Source organism: Naegleria gruberi (assembly GCF_000004985.1).
Source record: "Naegleria gruberi genomic scaffold NAEGRscaffold_48, whole genome shotgun sequence".
Lineage (NCBI taxonomy): Eukaryota > Heterolobosea > Eutetramitea > Acrasida > Naegleriidae > Naegleria > Naegleria gruberi.
This window is the reverse complement of record NW_003163279.1, coordinates 237,806-255,387: the sequence shown is the minus strand read 5'-3', so window position 1 is coordinate 255,387 and position 17,582 is coordinate 237,806. Positions and strand designations below refer to the sequence as shown.

Below are 17,582 nucleotides of genomic sequence, written 5' to 3'. Positions count from 1 at the left end.
ACTCTTTGATGAAATATATTTTATCAAAATGTTGTCATTTATCACTTTTTAAGGAATTTCATCATTTTAGAAGTATTGATTTCCTCTTCGACGTGATCTAAAATAAGCCATTCCTTTTCAAACTGAAGAGTTTCATCTTCAAGTTTACACAATTCTATAAAATCAACTAAACCCTCATCTTTTCTGTTTCCATAAAGATTTGGCCTAGCTTTCAAAACACTATTTGGTCCTTTAAAGCATTTCAAATCAGGCCAAATGCCATTCTTTAACAATTCAACAACCTCGTTCTCTTGATTTTCCTTTGGATAATATGCAAGCTCAGTAAGAGAAGGAAAGACTCTGCTCAATTCCTTGGAACTATTTAAATTAAGGTCTTCATACACGCTGAGTTTCTTCACAGATGGAATTGGTTCAATATTAGAAAGATCAACATTGAAATTCCACTCAATTTCTTCTAATTGTTTTGATTTCTTCAACCAAAGCTCAATTTTTTTGCATTCATCTAGGGTGCATTCATCACCAAGGTGTGGAAAAACAGTTAACAGTGGACTTAATTGATCTAAATAATCCAGAATTTCAATAGCTTCAATATCATTAAGAGTTCCAATATCCCTAATGTTTGGAGCCATCTCTATCAAGGATGTAATGAATTTATCTTTCTCTGATTGGGTACAATGATTGAGTGAAAAATTACTTCCAAACGAGATGGATTCTAGCTTGTTTAGAATTCCTCCACCAAATTTTAAATCTGTACACTGATCTATGGCATCCTCCATGTACACATCCCTACTAATTTTTATACATCTCAAGTTCTTGAACTGCCCAATTTTGGAAAATATTTCTCCACTAATATTGCAACAATAATATGCAAAGCTCAAATATTCTAATTTAGGTTCTCCTTTTAGGAATGTAAGAATTCCTTCATCGGAAATTTGTAAATCTGGTACATCGCCATCCACATCAATAGAAATACCTTTCAAATTTGGACATTTTTGTGTGAGAAAAAGGAGAAAGTCATTACCTGCAGGTTCATTGGCATATGTAATCTCCAAATATTCGAGGTTAGGGGCAAGTTTCACCAAATCATAGGCAATCTTTAGCTCATTATCATCATAACCATGTACTGTCTCTAATTGGAGATATTTGAGATTCTCCAACAATGGAACTTCAATAGAAAAATCTTTCAAATCTGCATCATCTGAGGATATAGAAAGTTTTAATTTCTCCAAAGAACTACAATGGGATAGAATTTGGTAAATATTTGAAAGAGATATTTCAATATCATCAATGATTAATTCCTTGACAGAGAAACCAATTGGCATTGATTTCAAGTTTCTCGTCAATGTTGGTGATTCTTCTCTATATTTTTGAACATTTGGGTCTTTTCGTCTTCATCTTCGTCTTCTTCATCTGATTTTTCATCTTTAGAATAGGAAAGTCTTACAAATTTCACATTTTGTTTTGGTTGTCCTGTTGATTTGGAAAGGAGATTTAAAAGTTTTTTCATTTCCAATCCAGGATCAATACTAATTATTTCCACTGATTTTGTTAATTTGGAAAATGGCTCATTCTTTTTAATCATGCTGTTAAAAACGTCATTAAGTTCATCAATTGACTTGCTATTAATTACCAATCTTCGATGAGTCTTTAAAGCACGTCCAATACTCCACTCTGGATACTTTCCCTCCGAATATGAATTAACAACATATGGATAAATCATTTGTAGGTGTTCGTTTAAGAAGTTGTGAATAAATTTACATGACAAACTCAACATTATCACTTCTCCGATATTTAAAAAAGAAATCATGTGTGAAAATTCATCCTTTGGTAAATTCATCAACAAATTATTCGTTTGTGATGCTGTTGTTGTTTCATTGGTGGTAACAGTCGAGAGTTTAATCTTTTTGGCGTGTTCCTCTCTTGTTCTCTCATCATTGCTTCGTTTGGACATTTTTTTTGATTGACAATAAAAAATTTTACAGATTTTCCTTGCTATTGTAAAATCACTAATTACGGACTTCAGCTCCTGGTACCAAGAATGGTTCACAATATTATGAAAATGTAACTTCTAATATTCTCAATAAACCAAAACTGAATCCACTCTTGTTTTTCCTTTCGAAAGATATTCAATAATAAATTTAAAACCCAGTGGTGTGAAAGGAGTAAGGGCAATATATTGTCTTGGTACTTGATAGGCATAGCAGAGGTGCTTTCTCGTATAGTCCAATAGTTTTGTTCCAATTCCTCTTCTTCTGTAGTCGTCAGAGACCCAAATCCTAGAAATACCACACACAGCCTTTTCCTTCTCATTGGTGCTATTATCAAAATTTATATCAGCCATGTCTAGGCTGGGATGATCAATAATCTTGGGTGAGTGTAATTCTTCTGTTCCAATACTCTGAGAGAGTGAGTGCTTAAATGATTCAAAGAGTGCTGATAAAATATCATCACAACCATTGTCACTGCTGTTACTATTATTGGAGGAAGAGCTTTCATTTTCCTTCCTCTTGAAATGAATTCTTCTTGCAGATGAAATCTTTTCTGCAATCAGACATCCAACTACCACTCGAGAATCTTTTTCCAAACAAATGAATAACTTATATGGCTTTTTGGTAAAGTCTTCTTCTGATTCGTCGTAATTTAATGAGCTATCCACTAGCTCCTTAATTTCTAAAATCTTTTTTTTAGAGTTTGAATTGGATGAAATTTCAATAAATTCCAAATCCAAATTGGAAGACTCACATGTTTCTACTCCAAGGCTTGTATAGTATTTGGCTGTTTTTGGTATTTTTACATTTCTTTCGCTAGTTATTATATTTTTAGTTGTGGACGAAACCTTTCGTTTCTTCTTTTTTTGAATAATTTCTTCTTCCTCTTTGCTTGATGAATCTTGTTCTTCAATAAAGTCGGAAGGCTTATTTTTTCTCATCCTATTGTTCACCTTCTCCTCAACTTCATCATCACAAATATCATCATCACTACTTTCGAATAGAGACATATCCACAACAGACCTCTTTTTCTTCTTCTCCTCCGATAAAGGTCTTACATTCTTGCCACTATTTAAATTCATTTCTTCCTCCTCACAATCAATTCCCAATTTTTTCCTCCTCTCCATAGCAGAAACTTTTTTCATTGGTTGAAATGTTTTCTTAATCATGGACTTTCCAAATCGGAGAGACATTTCCCGTCTTTTCTCCTGTTTGATCATCAAGGCTTTCTCTTCATTGTTATCGAGTTGAGGCATTTTTTTTTAATTTTTATTAATTTTAAAAAAATTGGAAATTTCCAGTTATTTAAAGAAGATTGCAACACTTTCCTCAATATCAAGGAAAATTATTAAACCACCTCAATAGAAGATTTAAGACTGTTTTTTTCAAAGACTCTAAACCGTACATACTGTAGTAAAGATTAAATTTTGCACCAGTTGTTCTCCCTTCCAAATCGAACATTGCCGTACTACATATGTTCACAAAGGGCGATAGGCAAAAATATTACCCGAACAAGAATCCTTCGTGATCAAAAAAAACGCTTAGTCGCTTACTCACAAGAAGAAAATCAAAAAAAAAAGCCATGGTTCAATGTTGCGATAAGTGTAAACAAGTGGAGGAGACAACACCAGCCTCTCATCACTGCCCACAATGTGCTCTCTATTTTTGTGAGAGTCATTTGGAGCTTCATAATGCTGCAAAGAAGACTTCCGGGCATGCGGATCAAGTGATTGATATTAATTCAAAACCTGTTTACATGTGTGATGAGTGTTTGGAAATGAAGGAGAAGAAATTGTTGGATACATGTTTGAAGGCTAGTCATCATTGTCATGAATGTAAATTAAATTTATGTAAAAATCATGTCGAGTTGCACAAGATTTCAACTCTGAGTAAATCACACACTCCAGAAATTAGAGTGATTGGAAAGGGAGGTGATGTTCCATTTAGTGGAAATTTCACACTTGTTGGTACTTTGGAAATTGAAAAACAAACTCTTGGCACTAGAAAATCATTTGATGTTAAAGTGAGTGCCAAGAATCAAGAGATTTACATGTCTTATGAATATAGTATGATTGCTGTTTTTGATAGCAAGACTAGAGAGCCAAAGAGAACGATCAAGGCTCCTTCCACTGCTCGTTGGATGTGCTTGTGTGATAATGATGAAGCAATGATCTTGTGTTGTGGTTGTAATATTTACAAAATTAAAGTTGAGAGTGGTGAAGTTGTGTGGAAATTTGATCAATCAAGAGGTGAAAGTAATGACAGATTCTCTGATCATACTACTTGTGTGGTCGATCCTTTGGATGGTTCTGTATTTGTTGCTGATTGTTTCAATTCAAGAATTCAAGTCTTCTCCAGTGCAGGTCAATATTTAAGAACAATGAAGGGAGAGATTGGAAGCGACATTGCTGAAATTTACGATCCTTACTGTATTGGGTTGACAGCCGACAATAAGAATTTACTTGTCTATTGCAACAAGACATATCACAAGAGAGGAGTTCAATTATTTACAAAGGATGGAGTATTTGTTAATAAGGTTTTTGGATATGAGAATTCCACCCTGAATGCATTCTGTAATCCTCCAATTTATTGTATAGTAGAAAAGTGTACTGGCAACTTGATCATGTCTGAACCGTCCTCTAAGAAATTGACTCTCTACGAGTTAACTGAAAAAGATGGCAAAGTATTAATGGCTACAGCAACTGGTTGCTCAACTCAATTAGGAGAAAGACCATTCAGACCATATGGTATGGATATTGACCCAACTAATGGCTATTTGTATGTCAATTGTGATGAAGATAAGGTTGTTATTTATAAATAAATTGCCAATTCATTTTGTATTTAATAACTTGACAAATTATTATTTTAATAAGATTTTGTAATTGGATTAATAATATACAATTTACAGAGCTACCAAATTTATTTCAATATTTGAACACGATTATTTTCACGATCGCATACATACAATAAACCAGTGTAAGGATCAATGTCAATGCCAGTTGGGGCACTGAAATGTAACTTTCCTTGCCCTCTTGGTTTTTCAAGTTTGAGTAAACTTTGACCCTTGATGAATTTAATTGGAGAGGTCCACGAATCGTCAGTATCCGCAATGACAATATTTCCTGAAAATCGTTCAACACACATGTAGCATGAATCTTGGAGTTCAGGATCCAGGTCTTGCTTTTTACCATAACTCTTAATAAATTCTCCATCAGGAAGACTCAATTCAGCAACTTGTCCTTGACCATAACAACGAGAATTGACTAGTAAATTTCCATTTCTAATAGCCAATCCTTGAGGAGCAGTCCATAATTGCTTTTCAATAAAGTGTTTGACAAACTTGCCATCTCTTGTCAATACCTTCACTCTATCGTTATTCCACTCGGCAATGTAAACATTTCCATCCCCTTCATTATCTACAACAATACCACGACAATTACCAAATGTCTCATCGGTTGCAGTATAATTGTTTGGTTTACCATATTCCCAAATTAAAGTTCTACCATCCATTGTGTACTTGGCAACTGTTTGATTATCACCACTAATGATCATAGTGTCATCTGAAAGATCAAAATCAAGATGAAGTGGTGAAAAGCTGAAAAACTTCATTTCACGTTTGAATGCTCTTGTGGTCAAATCAAAAACTTGAATTCTACAATTTTGAGAGTCACAAACAAATATTTCCTTTGTATAAATGTTAATTTTCAATCCATTTGGTTTTTTGAATTGTTGAGGTTGCTTTCCTTCACTTCCTTTCAAGAAAAATTCATCCTGAGCTTCATTACTTGATCCCAAAAATCCAACAAATTCAAAATCTCCTGCAAATTGTTTAAACTTGTTATCGGCCAATAGACGGAACGAGTTGGTATCGAGTTGGGAACATCCTTCACCTTGAGGTTTTGGATTTTTGGCATGATTACAAGCAAGAGTGTGAATTTTAGCATGATGATAACACAAATTAGTTTTACATTCTCTACAGGCAAAGACAGCATCAACAAAATCATCAGGACAATGAGCTTGACAATGAGCACAAGTACTCAATCCGTCCTCTCCCAATATCTTGATCTCCTTTTCGTGACCCTTTGTCTTGCTCATCTTGTTATGCAAATTCAAATGAAGTTCACAGATATTCAACTTGCAAATAGGACAAAAGTACAAGGCAGCTGTTTCCTCATCATCTTCCATACACATTTGACACATTATTTGTTTCTTTTCTTCCTCTTCCTCTTTAACTTCCACCACATCGGCAGCATGTCCTTTAGTCTTGGCCACCTTATTGTGTAACATCAAATGGACCTCACACATTAACAGATCACATGTTGGACAGTGATGAGTTGCTGCAACTTCTTCCTCTTCATCGAGACATTTGGCGCAGAATTTTGGTGGCATTTTGCTCTCTTAGTCTTTGATTTGTTTTTTTCAAGTTTTGAAAAAATTAAAAAGGCTTGATCCGATGTTGGTACAAAATTTTCTCACGATAACAATCAAAAACGCGCATTTTAGCCTTAGACAACAATATTATGTTTAATCGCCCCCACAACGAATTTTTTACCTTGATTGGCGCTCCTTACTATTAGTGTTCCAATTCGGTTATTTGCAATTTCCTAGCAAGTTCTTTCATGTTTGATTGAGCATAAATATTGAATAATGTTTTACAAGTCGAATTTAGCAAAAAACAAAATGGCCACTTCATGTACTGATTCGATTAAAATAATTGATTGGAGTGGTGAGGTTGGTTCGGATGGTTCAGATGGTCAAGCTGGACAAAAAGGATCAAAAGGAGAGGTTTGTAATTCTATCACACAATAGTATTTAAGGAAATTTTAATGTATTGTTGATCATATGATTGATGATCAAATGTAAATATTAATATGTTGTTGAAACAAATTTAGAGTGGAAGATCGGGTCATTTGGGAAAGAGTGGAGGTGGTAGAGGAGATGATGGTGATTCTGGAGGTTTGTTATCATTGCACATGATTTCAATATATATATGTTGACATTAAATTCATCATCTTATGGAATTCTGTGAAATCACAAAAGGAAATGGAGGAAATGGTACTGATGGATTGAATGGCAGTCATGCTAGTGATGGTAAATCGTGTCCTCACACCAGTGTGCAAATTACAATCGAATCCCAGAGTGATAATTTGTTAAAGTTTAACATGTCATCAAATATTGCAAATGAAAGTGTCTTGTTGGATATTAAAGATGCTTCTGAATCCGTGTTGATTTTCAGAGCTAATGGAGGTGATGGAGGAAATGGTGGTAGAGGTGGTGACGGAGGAGCAGGAGGCGAAGGTGGTAGTGGTAAGTTTCTAATTATCCTATTTCATTGAGTTGTACTGACCCTACTTTTCACTTCTCTGAATGAATCAGGTGGCAATGGTGGAAAGGGAGGAAAAGGTGAAAGTGGAGGAAGTGGTGGTAATGGTGGAAATGGTGGCAGAGGAGGAAATGGTGGACATTCAGGTAATGGTGGAGAGTAAGTTTTTTCATCTTCCATTATTTGTTAAATTATTTCTAATAATTTCTAATTTAATAATAATAACTAAAGTGGTGGAAATGGAGCTAATGGAGGAGATGCAACCAATCAAGTCATTGTAACTACATCCCACCCAGAATATCTCATCTTTTTACAAGTTGAATGTAGAGGAGGAATGTCTGGTATGGGAGGTGAACAAGGTAGAGCTGGATCAGCTGGTTTGGGAGGTTCTCGTGGACATGCTGGTTCAGGAGGAGATCCTAGCTCACTAAATGGTGCTGGAAAGAAGGCAGGAGAAAAAGGAAAGGATGGCCAAAAGGGAGATCGTGGTAAGTCTGGTCAGGAAGGCAAGGCTGGCGAACCTGGATCAAAATCTGGTCAATCAGGAGTTAAGAAGTTTGTAATTGTAGATTCTAAAACTGGACAGGTTTTAGAGCAAGCAAGTGAAATGTATGATTTGGTTGTTTCAGATTTTGAATTGAAAACAACTGATGTAAACACCAATGATGGAATTATTGAACCAGGTGAAGCTGTCATGATTACAGGTCTCAAAATTAAGAATGAAGGAAAATTGACATGCCCAAGTGGAGTAGTGATTAGCTTTACCAGTTTGGCTAGCTCTAAATTCAAATTCCTTCCAAATGCTGGTCAGGAAAGTTTTACATTGAATACAAGTCTTGCTCCTCAAGAGGAAATTGTCGTTCCACACGATTTTCATGGTACTGTAGGAGAGAATGGTAGTAGTGGCTTGGAATCTGAAATTACCATCATTTCACAAGCAACTCTTCTTGGAAAGACATTTAACAATTCAACCCTTCCAAAAACTTTTAAGGTTCAATATCCTGTCAGTATTGAATCCATCTCTCAAGATCCAACTGCTCTCAGACCAGGAAAGGCAGCAACATTGAAAATTACCTTGAATAATGCTTCTGGAATTCCATATGGAAAGTATACTCCGAACCCTGTACACTATGTCATTACATTTGACACAAGATTTGTCACAAAAACATTTGAAGAACAAGTTCAATTAATTCCAGAAAATGGAAAGTATGAAAAATCCATTCCAATTGAGTTGGAACAAGCTGGCGATGGAAAAGATGTATTAATCACTACTAATTTATATTTGAGAGGAAATTTGATTGAAACAGTTGAAACCAAGATTCCACTTGCCGAAACAAATGATTCCTCAAGTGGCGAACGATTCTGTGACAAGTGTCTCGATGATGAAGAACAAACGCAAGCTACTCACTTTTGTAAGACATGTGCTCTCCACTTTTGTGAAGAACACTTGACACTACACAATAAGGCAAACAAGACCAAATTCCATGTTGATGATTTGGTAGAATTGAAGAAGGAAAGTTCTGTACCTCATTGTACCAAATGTTTTGATGAAGCAGAGGAAAAAACCAATGCCACTCATCACTGCTCTGATTGTGATGCCTATTTCTGTGAACTTCACTTGACTCTCCACAACAAGTCAAACAAGACCAAATTCCATACTGGTCTTAAAGAATTGCCCCCTCCAAACTCAACCAAATCCTCAGCTCTTGCTCAACCGGTTTTCAAGAGAAAGACATTCAGCCTATTTGGAAAGATTGAATATGTTGGAAAGCTTGGAGACAAGTATGGAAATTACTCTAGACATCAAAGAGATCCTGGCCTTTTTAGCTTGCCACACGATGTGAAAATTAATGCCATGACAAGACAAGCATTTGTTTCAGATTATTTGAATGGTAGAATTCAAGTTTTTGATTGTGCTACTAAAAAATATTTGTATCACTTTTCAGTTCCAGGTGGAAGTAGATCTATTGCATTTGACTACAATGATAAGACTTTGCTTGTATCAGGAACTTCAACTAATAAGGTTTAGTATGTATTATTTATTTTTCTTACAATTGATTGCATTTACTGCTACATTACAATTAATTGAAATGCCAACACAAACAGCAAATATACATGGGATGGAAAAGTTCAAGTTTGGCAAGCAGGAAGAGGATCTGCAGGAGATTATCCAGATGAAATTTCTACTCCAACATGTCTCACTGTCGATCCAGAGACTAGTGATGTCTACGTTACTGACATGTGTAATAATAGAATTGCTGTTATTAGTCATGATGGTAAAATTCTCAGAACTATTGGAACCATTAAGGAAATTAATTCTGGTTGGGGAGTTGACTTTAATAATGATGGTCATTTAATGGCCTATGATTTTACAAGTGGTTCCATTAAGGTCTTTACAAGGGAAGGAGAATTAATTCATGATATGAGAAGTCTAAGTGTTTCACCAGAAATTGAATGGGCCACCAATTATATTTATTTTGAAAGATCTACAGGATACTTGTACTTGTCAGTTCATAATTGGCATCGAATCAATGTCTATGAGGATTGTAATTTTGTGGAGAGTAAGGATGAATTGGGACAATTTGAAAGTTATGATGATTTGTTAATTGATAGACTTGGACCAAGAAATGGAAAGACTCGTTGTTTGAGAATTGTCAAGAGATTTGGTGAGAAGGGAAGTAAGCACGGTCAATTATTTTCACCAACTGGTTTTGATGTCGATCATCACACAGGAGAATTGTATATTTGTGAGGAGACTAACAACAGAGTTTCAGTTTTTAAATAAATTAATATTTAGCTGTAGTTATGAAATAGTAAATTAATTTTTGGATTATGATTTTTCACATTACCATAGATATATTTAATAGAATCAATGCACGCCGCACAGTAATTTAAAGTGAAGGTGTCGCCATCAGTCGTATTCAAAATTTTTTAATAATATCCGAAGGTGTGTTGACCGAGTGGTTATGGTGCTGGCTTCAGGTGCCAGTGGGTAAAACCGCGTGGGTTCAAATCCCACACACATCAGTTCAAATTTTTTTATTTGCCATTTCAATGGTTCTATCAAGACTTGCTTGTTATCTTGCAAGATGTGATTCAATTTTCTTGGTCCAGTATTGCAGTTACGGTTGGAATAATAATCATATCAATTGTGTCAAAATCATATTTTGGTAATTTCAAAATAGTTTTTCCAGGATTGACCAATAACCAAAACCCAACGTGATCATTATCATTATTTAATTGAATGTAAATCTGGGAATTACTCAAATCATCGCTTTTGATTATCATTCCAGTTTCTTCGATTTCTAATTCTAGAATAATTGATTTCGTATCAATTCTAATTTCCTTTTTAACTTCAATTGGTGAAAAAATTGTGTGAATTGTATTGTTATCTATCGAGCTGGTTGGTAATTAAATTTGATTCGATTACTTACCTTCGAATATTGTCGAATTGGTTCCCAAATTATTTAATGGAACTAGATCTAAAATCTTCCTCTTGGCAATTGGTGATAAATCAGGTCCTGTCAATAATTTCTCAATTGCATGAGGTGAAATATCGCACGTGTTGAATGTAGTATCCATTATATAACAACTAACTATTGGAATGTCAAGCTGTTCCGTTTTGTCAAAATAAAATGAAATGTAAAATCTTGTCAAAACGTCAGAATATTTCACAATTTTAAAAATACATGAATCGTCCTGTAAATATCTTGATAATTCAATTAATTCCATTTTAGTATCAAAATTAGATGGTATCGTATCATTTGTCAAGTATTCAACATATTTCTCAAATATTTCAATGTGATTGACATTTCTCTGAAATATTTCATGTTCAATAGTTTGTAAATCAAGTACAAGTTGACCATTCTCCTTTCGAATTGAAACCAATCCAATTAGAATTCATCATTGTTGTCAAGTATTTGCTTGTGATCACCTTGTTTTTCAAGATTGTAAAATCTCTAGTTTCAAATCGAATAATCACCATCTCATTCGAATCTGTAATTAAACTCATCTCGCTGTCTATTACTGGTCTGAAAGTTTTTAAAGCAAATTGGTCATACGGATCCTCAATAAATTGAAAACTGCAACTATCATTCAATTTTTTTGAATTCCAAAATAGAGCTTGTTTCAAATTTTTCTCAGTTCCTAGGCCCAATTCGAATAATTTTGCAACATTATTCTGGGCGGTTAGCTCACCATTTTTAGCAGCCTCAAGAAAGTATTTGAATGCTTTGGTGTAATCTCTATCGAATACTCCATTCATGTAATAATATGCAACATTAACTTGTGATAATGCATCACCTCTTTCAGAGGCCTTCAATAAATGTTCCTCAGCTTTCGAATAATCTATTTCAACACCTCTCCCATACAAATACATATTTCCAATATTACATTCAGCACGTGCACTCCCCTGTTCAGCAGCTTTAGAATATAATTCCATAGCTTTCGAATAATCTTGTGGAACTCCTAAACCATTTTCAAAAGCATAACCAGCATTGAACTGTGCGTCCATATGACCATTTTCAGCAGCTATCAAATACCATACTACTGCCTTTGAAAAATTTTGTTGAACTACCAATCCATCTCTATAAAATCCTGCAATGGAAAATTGTGCATTTAGATGACCATCTTGAGCTGCTTTCATATACCATTCGAATGCTTTCAGGATGTTCTTTTGAACACCTGATCCAGTTTCGTATAAATAAGCTAGATTGAATTTTGCATCACTGTCTGTTCCTTTTCCATTTACAATACTGTAGACTGAATGAGAATAATCATTTTCAGCTGCTTTTGAATACCATTCGAATGCTTTAGAATAATCTTTTTTGACCCCTCTTCCAGTTGCAAATGATGATGCAACAAATGATTGAGCAGTTAAATCACCATTTTTAGCAGCTTTCAGATACCATTCGAATGCTTTAGAATAATCTTGGTCAACTCCCTTTCCATTTGCAAATATATTTCCAATATTACATTGAGCTATTGAATTTTCCTGTTCAGCAGATTTTAAATACCATTCCATAGCTTTCGAATAATCTTGTTCAACTCCCCATCCATTTTCATATAAAGCAGCAAGATTACACTGAGCTTTCGAAAGACCATTTTCAGCTGCTTTCAAAAACCATTCCATAGCTTTCGAATACTCCACTTCAACTCCTTTATAAAACAAAATTCCGATTGAAAATTGTGATTCTGAAAATCCCTTTTCGGCAGCTTTCAGATACCATTCCATTGCTTTAGATAAATCCTTCTCCACCACCAATCCACAATGATAAAAATAGCCAATTTGATGTTGTGATTCTGTCTTTCCCTGTTCCGCACTCTTCAAAAACAAGTCGAAAGCTTTAGAATAATTTGTTTCAACATTAGTCCCATTAAAATATTTTAAAGCAAGTTCATATTGTTCATCTTCGGAAGAACAAGTTTCTGTACAATCATCATCTTCATCTTGATCAGAAGAACAAGTATTAATCATATCATATTGTCTTTTCATTTTTTTTTAATAATTAAATAAATTATAATTATTCGATTCAAATGAAATCTCAATGAAACTAATCATCAAGAAGATCTGATACTCTTAACTGCTTCATTTTCTTGAGTTGGTCAATTGAGCAATTACTCAAGGAATAGACGCCAATGAAGAGTGTAGTCAATTTTGTCAATTCACTAATTGCTAAACCTCCTTCATCACCTATTGGATTGCCTACAATATCAAGATAGGTCAAATTCCTTAATTGACTTATTGCTTTAGCTCCTTCTGCTGGAATATCATTCTCACCCGCAGAAAGATGAGTTAAATTTCTCAATTCTCCAATTGACTTGGCACCAGCAAGGCCAATCTCATTCCAAGTGACATTAAGGTCAACCAACTTTTTCAACCCACTAATATGTTTGGCTCCTTCATCTCCAATACAATTAAAACCAATACAAAGTTTGGTTAATTCTTTCAGCTCACTAATATAAAAGGTTCCCATTATTCCAATATTATTGTTGGTAATGACCAATTCGGTTAGTTTCTTCATACTACTTATCAATTTTGCTCCTTCAGATAGCAGTGAATTATTGGAAATATGCAGACTGGTCAATTGCTTCATTCTACTGATTATTTTGGCTCCATCATGTCCTATGTTATTTCTATCAATCCTCAATCGAGTCAAATTTTTCATTCCACCTATTAATGTCAGAACTTCATTGTTACGAACTGAAACACTCAAAGATTGTAGTTTACGCAGTTGAGTGATATATTTGGCACTCTCAACATTAATTTCATTATTCCTAATATCGAGAGATTTTAATTGAATCATTCCAGAAATGTAAATCACACCCAGTTCACTAATTCCATTCTCATTTAGTACAAGATCTGTAACTTGTTTCAACATGGTCAATGGTTTAATTGTTGCTCCTTTCAAGTGATGACCACAAATTTCAACTCTCCTCAATTGATTCATGCTTTTAAGAATTGTGCAAAATTTTGGAAAATCCGAAACTCTTTCAGTTCTCAAACTCACAACATTTTGAGACAGGATACTTCTCCTCATTAACTCAATCTTTTGAGAAGTCATTTCTGAATAGTACATGTTCAATTCCAATCGTCCTCCAATTATTTTCATAAATTGTTTTGAAATTGATGCATAATTCCAAAGTGATGAAGATTTGAAATTATGGTCAAGAAATGACAATATTTCATAACAAATATCATCCGAAAATACAGCATTGGATTTCTCTAGCAACGTTGAAGGGGTGGTGTATTTATCTTGTTGATGCATTTTTTTAGGTTGTTCTTGACACAAAGTTCATCACTTGAAATTTTGTGTTGTAAACTATTTTGACATTTAAATCAAAGTGATGGATGGTTGTAGACAAAGATTATCTAAATCTAATTTCAATATCCACAAGCGATCTGTCTTTTGTTTTTTCAAACAAATCCTTCCATCCTCCTTTCAAAAGTTTGAATTGATAATTAATGAAAACAACAGAATTCTCATTCGTGAATTTCTTGTGACGAGTTGTCGTCTCAGTAACCATCACAGTACAAAGTACATTAACCAGTGATGAATTCGAAGAGGAATAGGGGAATGGAGTAAAGGAGGAAAGACTGATTCTTGCAAAGTCACAAAAACCCACAGTCGAAATGTGTTGCTCCTTTCTATTTCTAATGGCGAAATACTTTTTTCGTTTTGGTTTTTGGATGAATCCATCCTCATCAATTGCAATTGACTCATTTGGAATACTTGAAGGAAGGAGTTTAGCATAATATGGTTCAATTTCACTAACAATACGGCTTTCCAGATCAATTAAGATCCATTGAGTATGCTTTGAAAATTCTTTAACCGATTTGAAATGTAATTGTGTATCACAATCATGATTTGAAACAATTTTGTAAAGGTAGCATGTTTCACTGACTCTACAATGTGAAATAATTCTCACTTTTTCATTGAAATGTTTGAAATAATTAAGCAATTCACACTTTCCCAATTTTCCAACAAGTTTCCCATTATTATCTTCGAATGAAATTCTTCTCACAAGATGACGATACTTTTTAGCAGTATCACGATAGTGAATCATTAGAACTTTTTCGTTGGATTCATCCAATCTTGAGAGAATTGTTGCATGGAGAAGTAAGGAATCGAATGGCATTGGAGGAATTTTAACAGGATTTCCAATTAATCTTTGTTTCGAATTCTCACATCAGCGTCTACAATTAAATTCATGCACATGTCATGTTGTAGAAATGGTTCATCCACAACGTGATTCATATCACAAAATGGATTGTATTCAATTTCAAATATAGAGTTAATTTCACGACTTTTCACAATTGACTTGCTAATATCCATCTGATCCAATTCAATTGTAATTCTAAATGCCCTAACTCCACAATAATAATCAATTTCCTTCCTGGCTCCACCATTAGTGCTGGAATGTTCATTAAACATTGGCTTACTAAATTTGAAATCAACTCTTTCAAATTTCATTTCAATGTTAATTCCTCAAAATTAAACTTTTCAAATTTTCCATAATCATGCTGCTGGATGGTTAATAGTTTTATCAATTGCACTTTCATATTAATTATCATTCCCTGATCAAATTCATCTTCCCAAAAATATAATCTCTTTCTCAAACAAATAGCATACGAAACATGATCATTTCTCTTTCCATTAAATTCCTTTTCAAGAAAATAATAATTTAATGGTGATGATGATTCTGAAGAGGAAGAACAGCAAATAAAAACCAACGGAACGGTAATGTATTCATTAAGTTTGGGTTCTTTCATTTTTTTAGAATTATTTCCCCTAAGAAAAAAAAATTTGAACTGATGTGTGTGGGATTTGAACCCACGCGGTTTTACCCACTGGCACCTGAAGCCAGCACCATAACCACTCGGTCAACACACCTTCGGGAAATATTAAAAAATTGTTAACACGACTGATTGGGACAGTAATAGCTTGCTTTCACCCAAATTTCACCAAGGCATCTTTAAAATGATTCTAAATAAAACTTTACAAATTTTAATTAAGGCAAACTTTAAAAATTGAAGATAAACCTCGACACCAAGATTATCTCTTTTGAGGAGTTGCTTGAGAGTTGTTACTAGCTTCTTCTCTAATGACAGAGAATATTGAGGTTTGGTCGATAAGTAATGGATCATTCTCAGAGGCACTAACAGATGACATTATGGAATTTTCATCATCAAAGGTTAACATTGGATCTGAAGGAGCTGATGAAAAATCAGAGCTATCAGAAACTTGAGAAGGAATAGCCAGATAATCACTCAACAAAGACAAAATCGAAAAAATTTCGACAAGTATTGAACTTAATTAAAAGAAGTATTATACATTCAATAGTATTTAATATTGTAAAGTATATTTAAAAAAAATGAGTCATCAACGAGTTGTTCAAGTTCGTCAACCAATCACCAAATCAGCCAAAGATTTATACATTGATAATGAATATCCAATTCCTGAATTTTCTGCCCCACCACCATCACAACAACAATCAGCAGTTGGTAATACTCAAGCCTTGATTAAAGTTTATTATGCTGCTTTGAATCGTGCTGGTATGTTTTTTATTAAATATATTAAATATATTAAATGATTGTAATATTTATCAATATATATTAATGGCTAATGTTTGATTGATGATGTTGTATTCCGATTATTAATTAATGTATTAATCACAATATTTAATAATTATTTAATGTATTTAATGTGTATCTAGATATTGTACAAAGAAATGGAATGTATCCACCACCACCTGGTAGTAGTCCAATTATTGGATTAGAAGTTTCGGGTATTATTGAAAAGTTTTCCAATGGACAAGAAACATCCACTGATGGTCAATTCAAAGTTGGAGATTACGTTTATTGTCTTGTTGAAGGAGGTGCATATTCTGAATATGTTATTGCTACTACAAGTCAAATGTTTCATTGTAATGGAATTTCATTGAAGGAAGCTGCTGCAATTCCAGAAGCTTTCCTGACTGCATTTCAATGTTTCTTCAAAATTGGAAGATTACATGAAAAAGTTGAGGGAAATCTCAATGTTTTGATTCATGGTGGTGCAAGTGGTGTTGGATTGGCATTGATTCAATTGTGTAAATTGAGTGGATTGTGTAAGAACATTTGTGTTACTTGTGGAAGTGATGAGAAGGGTGAATTTTGTAAACAATATGGAGCTACTCATTATGTAAATTATAAGGAAAATCCAAAGTGGAGTGAAAAACTTTCAAAAATCTTGACCAATGATTCTGAAAGTGGTGTTACACCACTCATTGATTATATTCTAGATCCAATTGGTGGAAATACCTATTTGGAACAAGATGTACAAATTGCCAGATTAGATGCCACTATTATTGGAATTGCATCAATGGGAGGAACCAGCGCTACTATTGATTTAGGATTAATGTTGAGAAAGAGAATTCGTATTCAATATAGTACTTTGAGAAATAGATCTCCTCTCTATAAGCAACAACTTGTTCAAGAATTGAAAGATTACATTAAGGATGCTTTTGAAACTAAAAAACTAGTTGCCAATGTTGATACAGTCTTTGATATGGATCAAGTTATTCAAGCTCATGAACATATGGAACAAAATAAGAATAGTGGAAAGATTATTTTAAAGATTAGAGGTGACTTGGAATAAAAAATTTCCATAAATGCAACTCAAGTTTACCAAACAGTTTACAACTCAGAAAGGGATCTTCAAAAAAAACTTTTTTGTTGAAATAATCTCTGTAACTTTGCAAAAGTATATGAAGTGTTTAAGAGACTTGTA

General features: G+C 33.9%; 9 protein-coding genes and 2 non-coding genes across 11 annotated transcripts; 4 read left to right on the top strand and 7 right to left on the bottom strand.

Moving 5' to 3' along the window:
* Positions 1-41: 41 nt before the first annotated feature.
* NAEGRDRAFT_51770 (uncharacterized protein) lies at positions 42-3,244 on the bottom strand (the record flags this gene model as incomplete). The annotated part of the gene is made up of 2 exons (XM_002673158.1): positions 42-1,198; positions 2,287-3,244. 2 exons carry the CDS (start codon positions 3,242-3,244, stop codon positions 42-44), a joined length of 2,115 nt encoding a protein of 704 aa, XP_002673204.1.
* A 326-nt stretch (positions 3,245-3,570) lies between these two features.
* On the top strand, positions 3,571-4,809 carry NAEGRDRAFT_71727 (uncharacterized protein; the record flags this gene model as incomplete). The annotated part of the gene is made up of 1 exon (XM_002673233.1): positions 3,571-4,809. One exon carries the CDS (start codon positions 3,571-3,573, stop codon positions 4,807-4,809), a length of 1,239 nt encoding a protein of 412 aa, XP_002673279.1.
* A 98-nt stretch (positions 4,810-4,907) lies between these two features.
* NAEGRDRAFT_51768 (uncharacterized protein) lies at positions 4,908-6,377 on the bottom strand (the record flags this gene model as incomplete). The annotated part of the gene is made up of 1 exon (XM_002673157.1): positions 4,908-6,377. One exon carries the CDS (start codon positions 6,375-6,377, stop codon positions 4,908-4,910), a length of 1,470 nt encoding a protein of 489 aa, XP_002673203.1.
* A 291-nt stretch (positions 6,378-6,668) lies between these two features.
* Positions 6,669-10,115, top strand: NAEGRDRAFT_81014 (uncharacterized protein; the record flags this gene model as incomplete). The annotated part of the gene is made up of 6 exons (XM_002673232.1): positions 6,669-6,773; positions 6,881-6,944; positions 7,029-7,295; positions 7,326-7,470; positions 7,543-9,339; positions 9,418-10,115. The coding sequence occupies 6 exons, from the start codon at positions 6,669-6,671 to the stop codon at positions 10,094-10,096; spliced, it is 3,057 nt and encodes a 1,018-aa protein (XP_002673278.1). The 3' UTR covers positions 10,097-10,115.
* A 142-nt stretch (positions 10,116-10,257) lies between these two features.
* Positions 10,258-10,338, top strand: NAEGRDRAFT_t532. The gene has a single exon. It is a non-coding gene; the product is annotated as a tRNA-Leu (tRNA).
* On the bottom strand, positions 10,336-12,799 carry NAEGRDRAFT_81012 (SEL1 domain-containing protein). Its single transcript, XM_002673156.1, has 3 exons — positions 10,746-12,799; positions 10,427-10,703; positions 10,336-10,356 (listed from the first exon to the last, which is right to left on the bottom strand). The coding sequence occupies exon 1, from the start codon at positions 12,785-12,787 to the stop codon at positions 11,159-11,161; it is 1,629 nt and encodes a 542-aa protein (XP_002673202.1). The 5' UTR covers positions 12,788-12,799; the 3' UTR covers positions 10,336-10,356; positions 10,427-10,703; positions 10,746-11,158.
* A 64-nt stretch (positions 12,800-12,863) lies between these two features.
* On the bottom strand, positions 12,864-13,874 carry NAEGRDRAFT_71722 (uncharacterized protein; the record flags this gene model as incomplete). Its single annotated transcript, XM_002673155.1, has 1 exon — positions 12,864-13,874. The coding sequence occupies one exon, from the start codon at positions 13,872-13,874 to the stop codon at positions 12,864-12,866; it is 1,011 nt and encodes a 336-aa protein (XP_002673201.1).
* Positions 13,875-14,178: 304 nt separating this feature from the next.
* On the bottom strand, positions 14,179-14,949 carry NAEGRDRAFT_71721 (uncharacterized protein; the record flags this gene model as incomplete). The annotated part of the gene is made up of 1 exon (XM_002673154.1): positions 14,179-14,949. One exon carries the CDS (start codon positions 14,947-14,949, stop codon positions 14,179-14,181), a length of 771 nt encoding a protein of 256 aa, XP_002673200.1.
* Positions 14,950-15,280: 331 nt separating this feature from the next.
* Positions 15,281-15,583, bottom strand: NAEGRDRAFT_71720 (uncharacterized protein; the record flags this gene model as incomplete). Its single annotated transcript, XM_002673153.1, has 1 exon — positions 15,281-15,583. One exon carries the CDS (start codon positions 15,581-15,583, stop codon positions 15,281-15,283), a length of 303 nt encoding a protein of 100 aa, XP_002673199.1.
* Positions 15,584-15,623: 40 nt separating this feature from the next.
* On the bottom strand, positions 15,624-15,704 carry NAEGRDRAFT_t530. Its single transcript has one exon. It is a non-coding gene; the product is annotated as a tRNA-Leu (tRNA).
* Positions 15,705-16,185: 481 nt separating this feature from the next.
* NAEGRDRAFT_59049 (uncharacterized protein) lies at positions 16,186-17,469 on the top strand (the record flags this gene model as incomplete). Its single annotated transcript, XM_002673231.1, has 2 exons — positions 16,186-16,366; positions 16,528-17,469. The coding sequence occupies 2 exons, from the start codon at positions 16,186-16,188 to the stop codon at positions 17,448-17,450; spliced, it is 1,104 nt and encodes a 367-aa protein (XP_002673277.1). The 3' UTR covers positions 17,451-17,469.
* Positions 17,470-17,582: the final 113 nt, after the last annotated feature.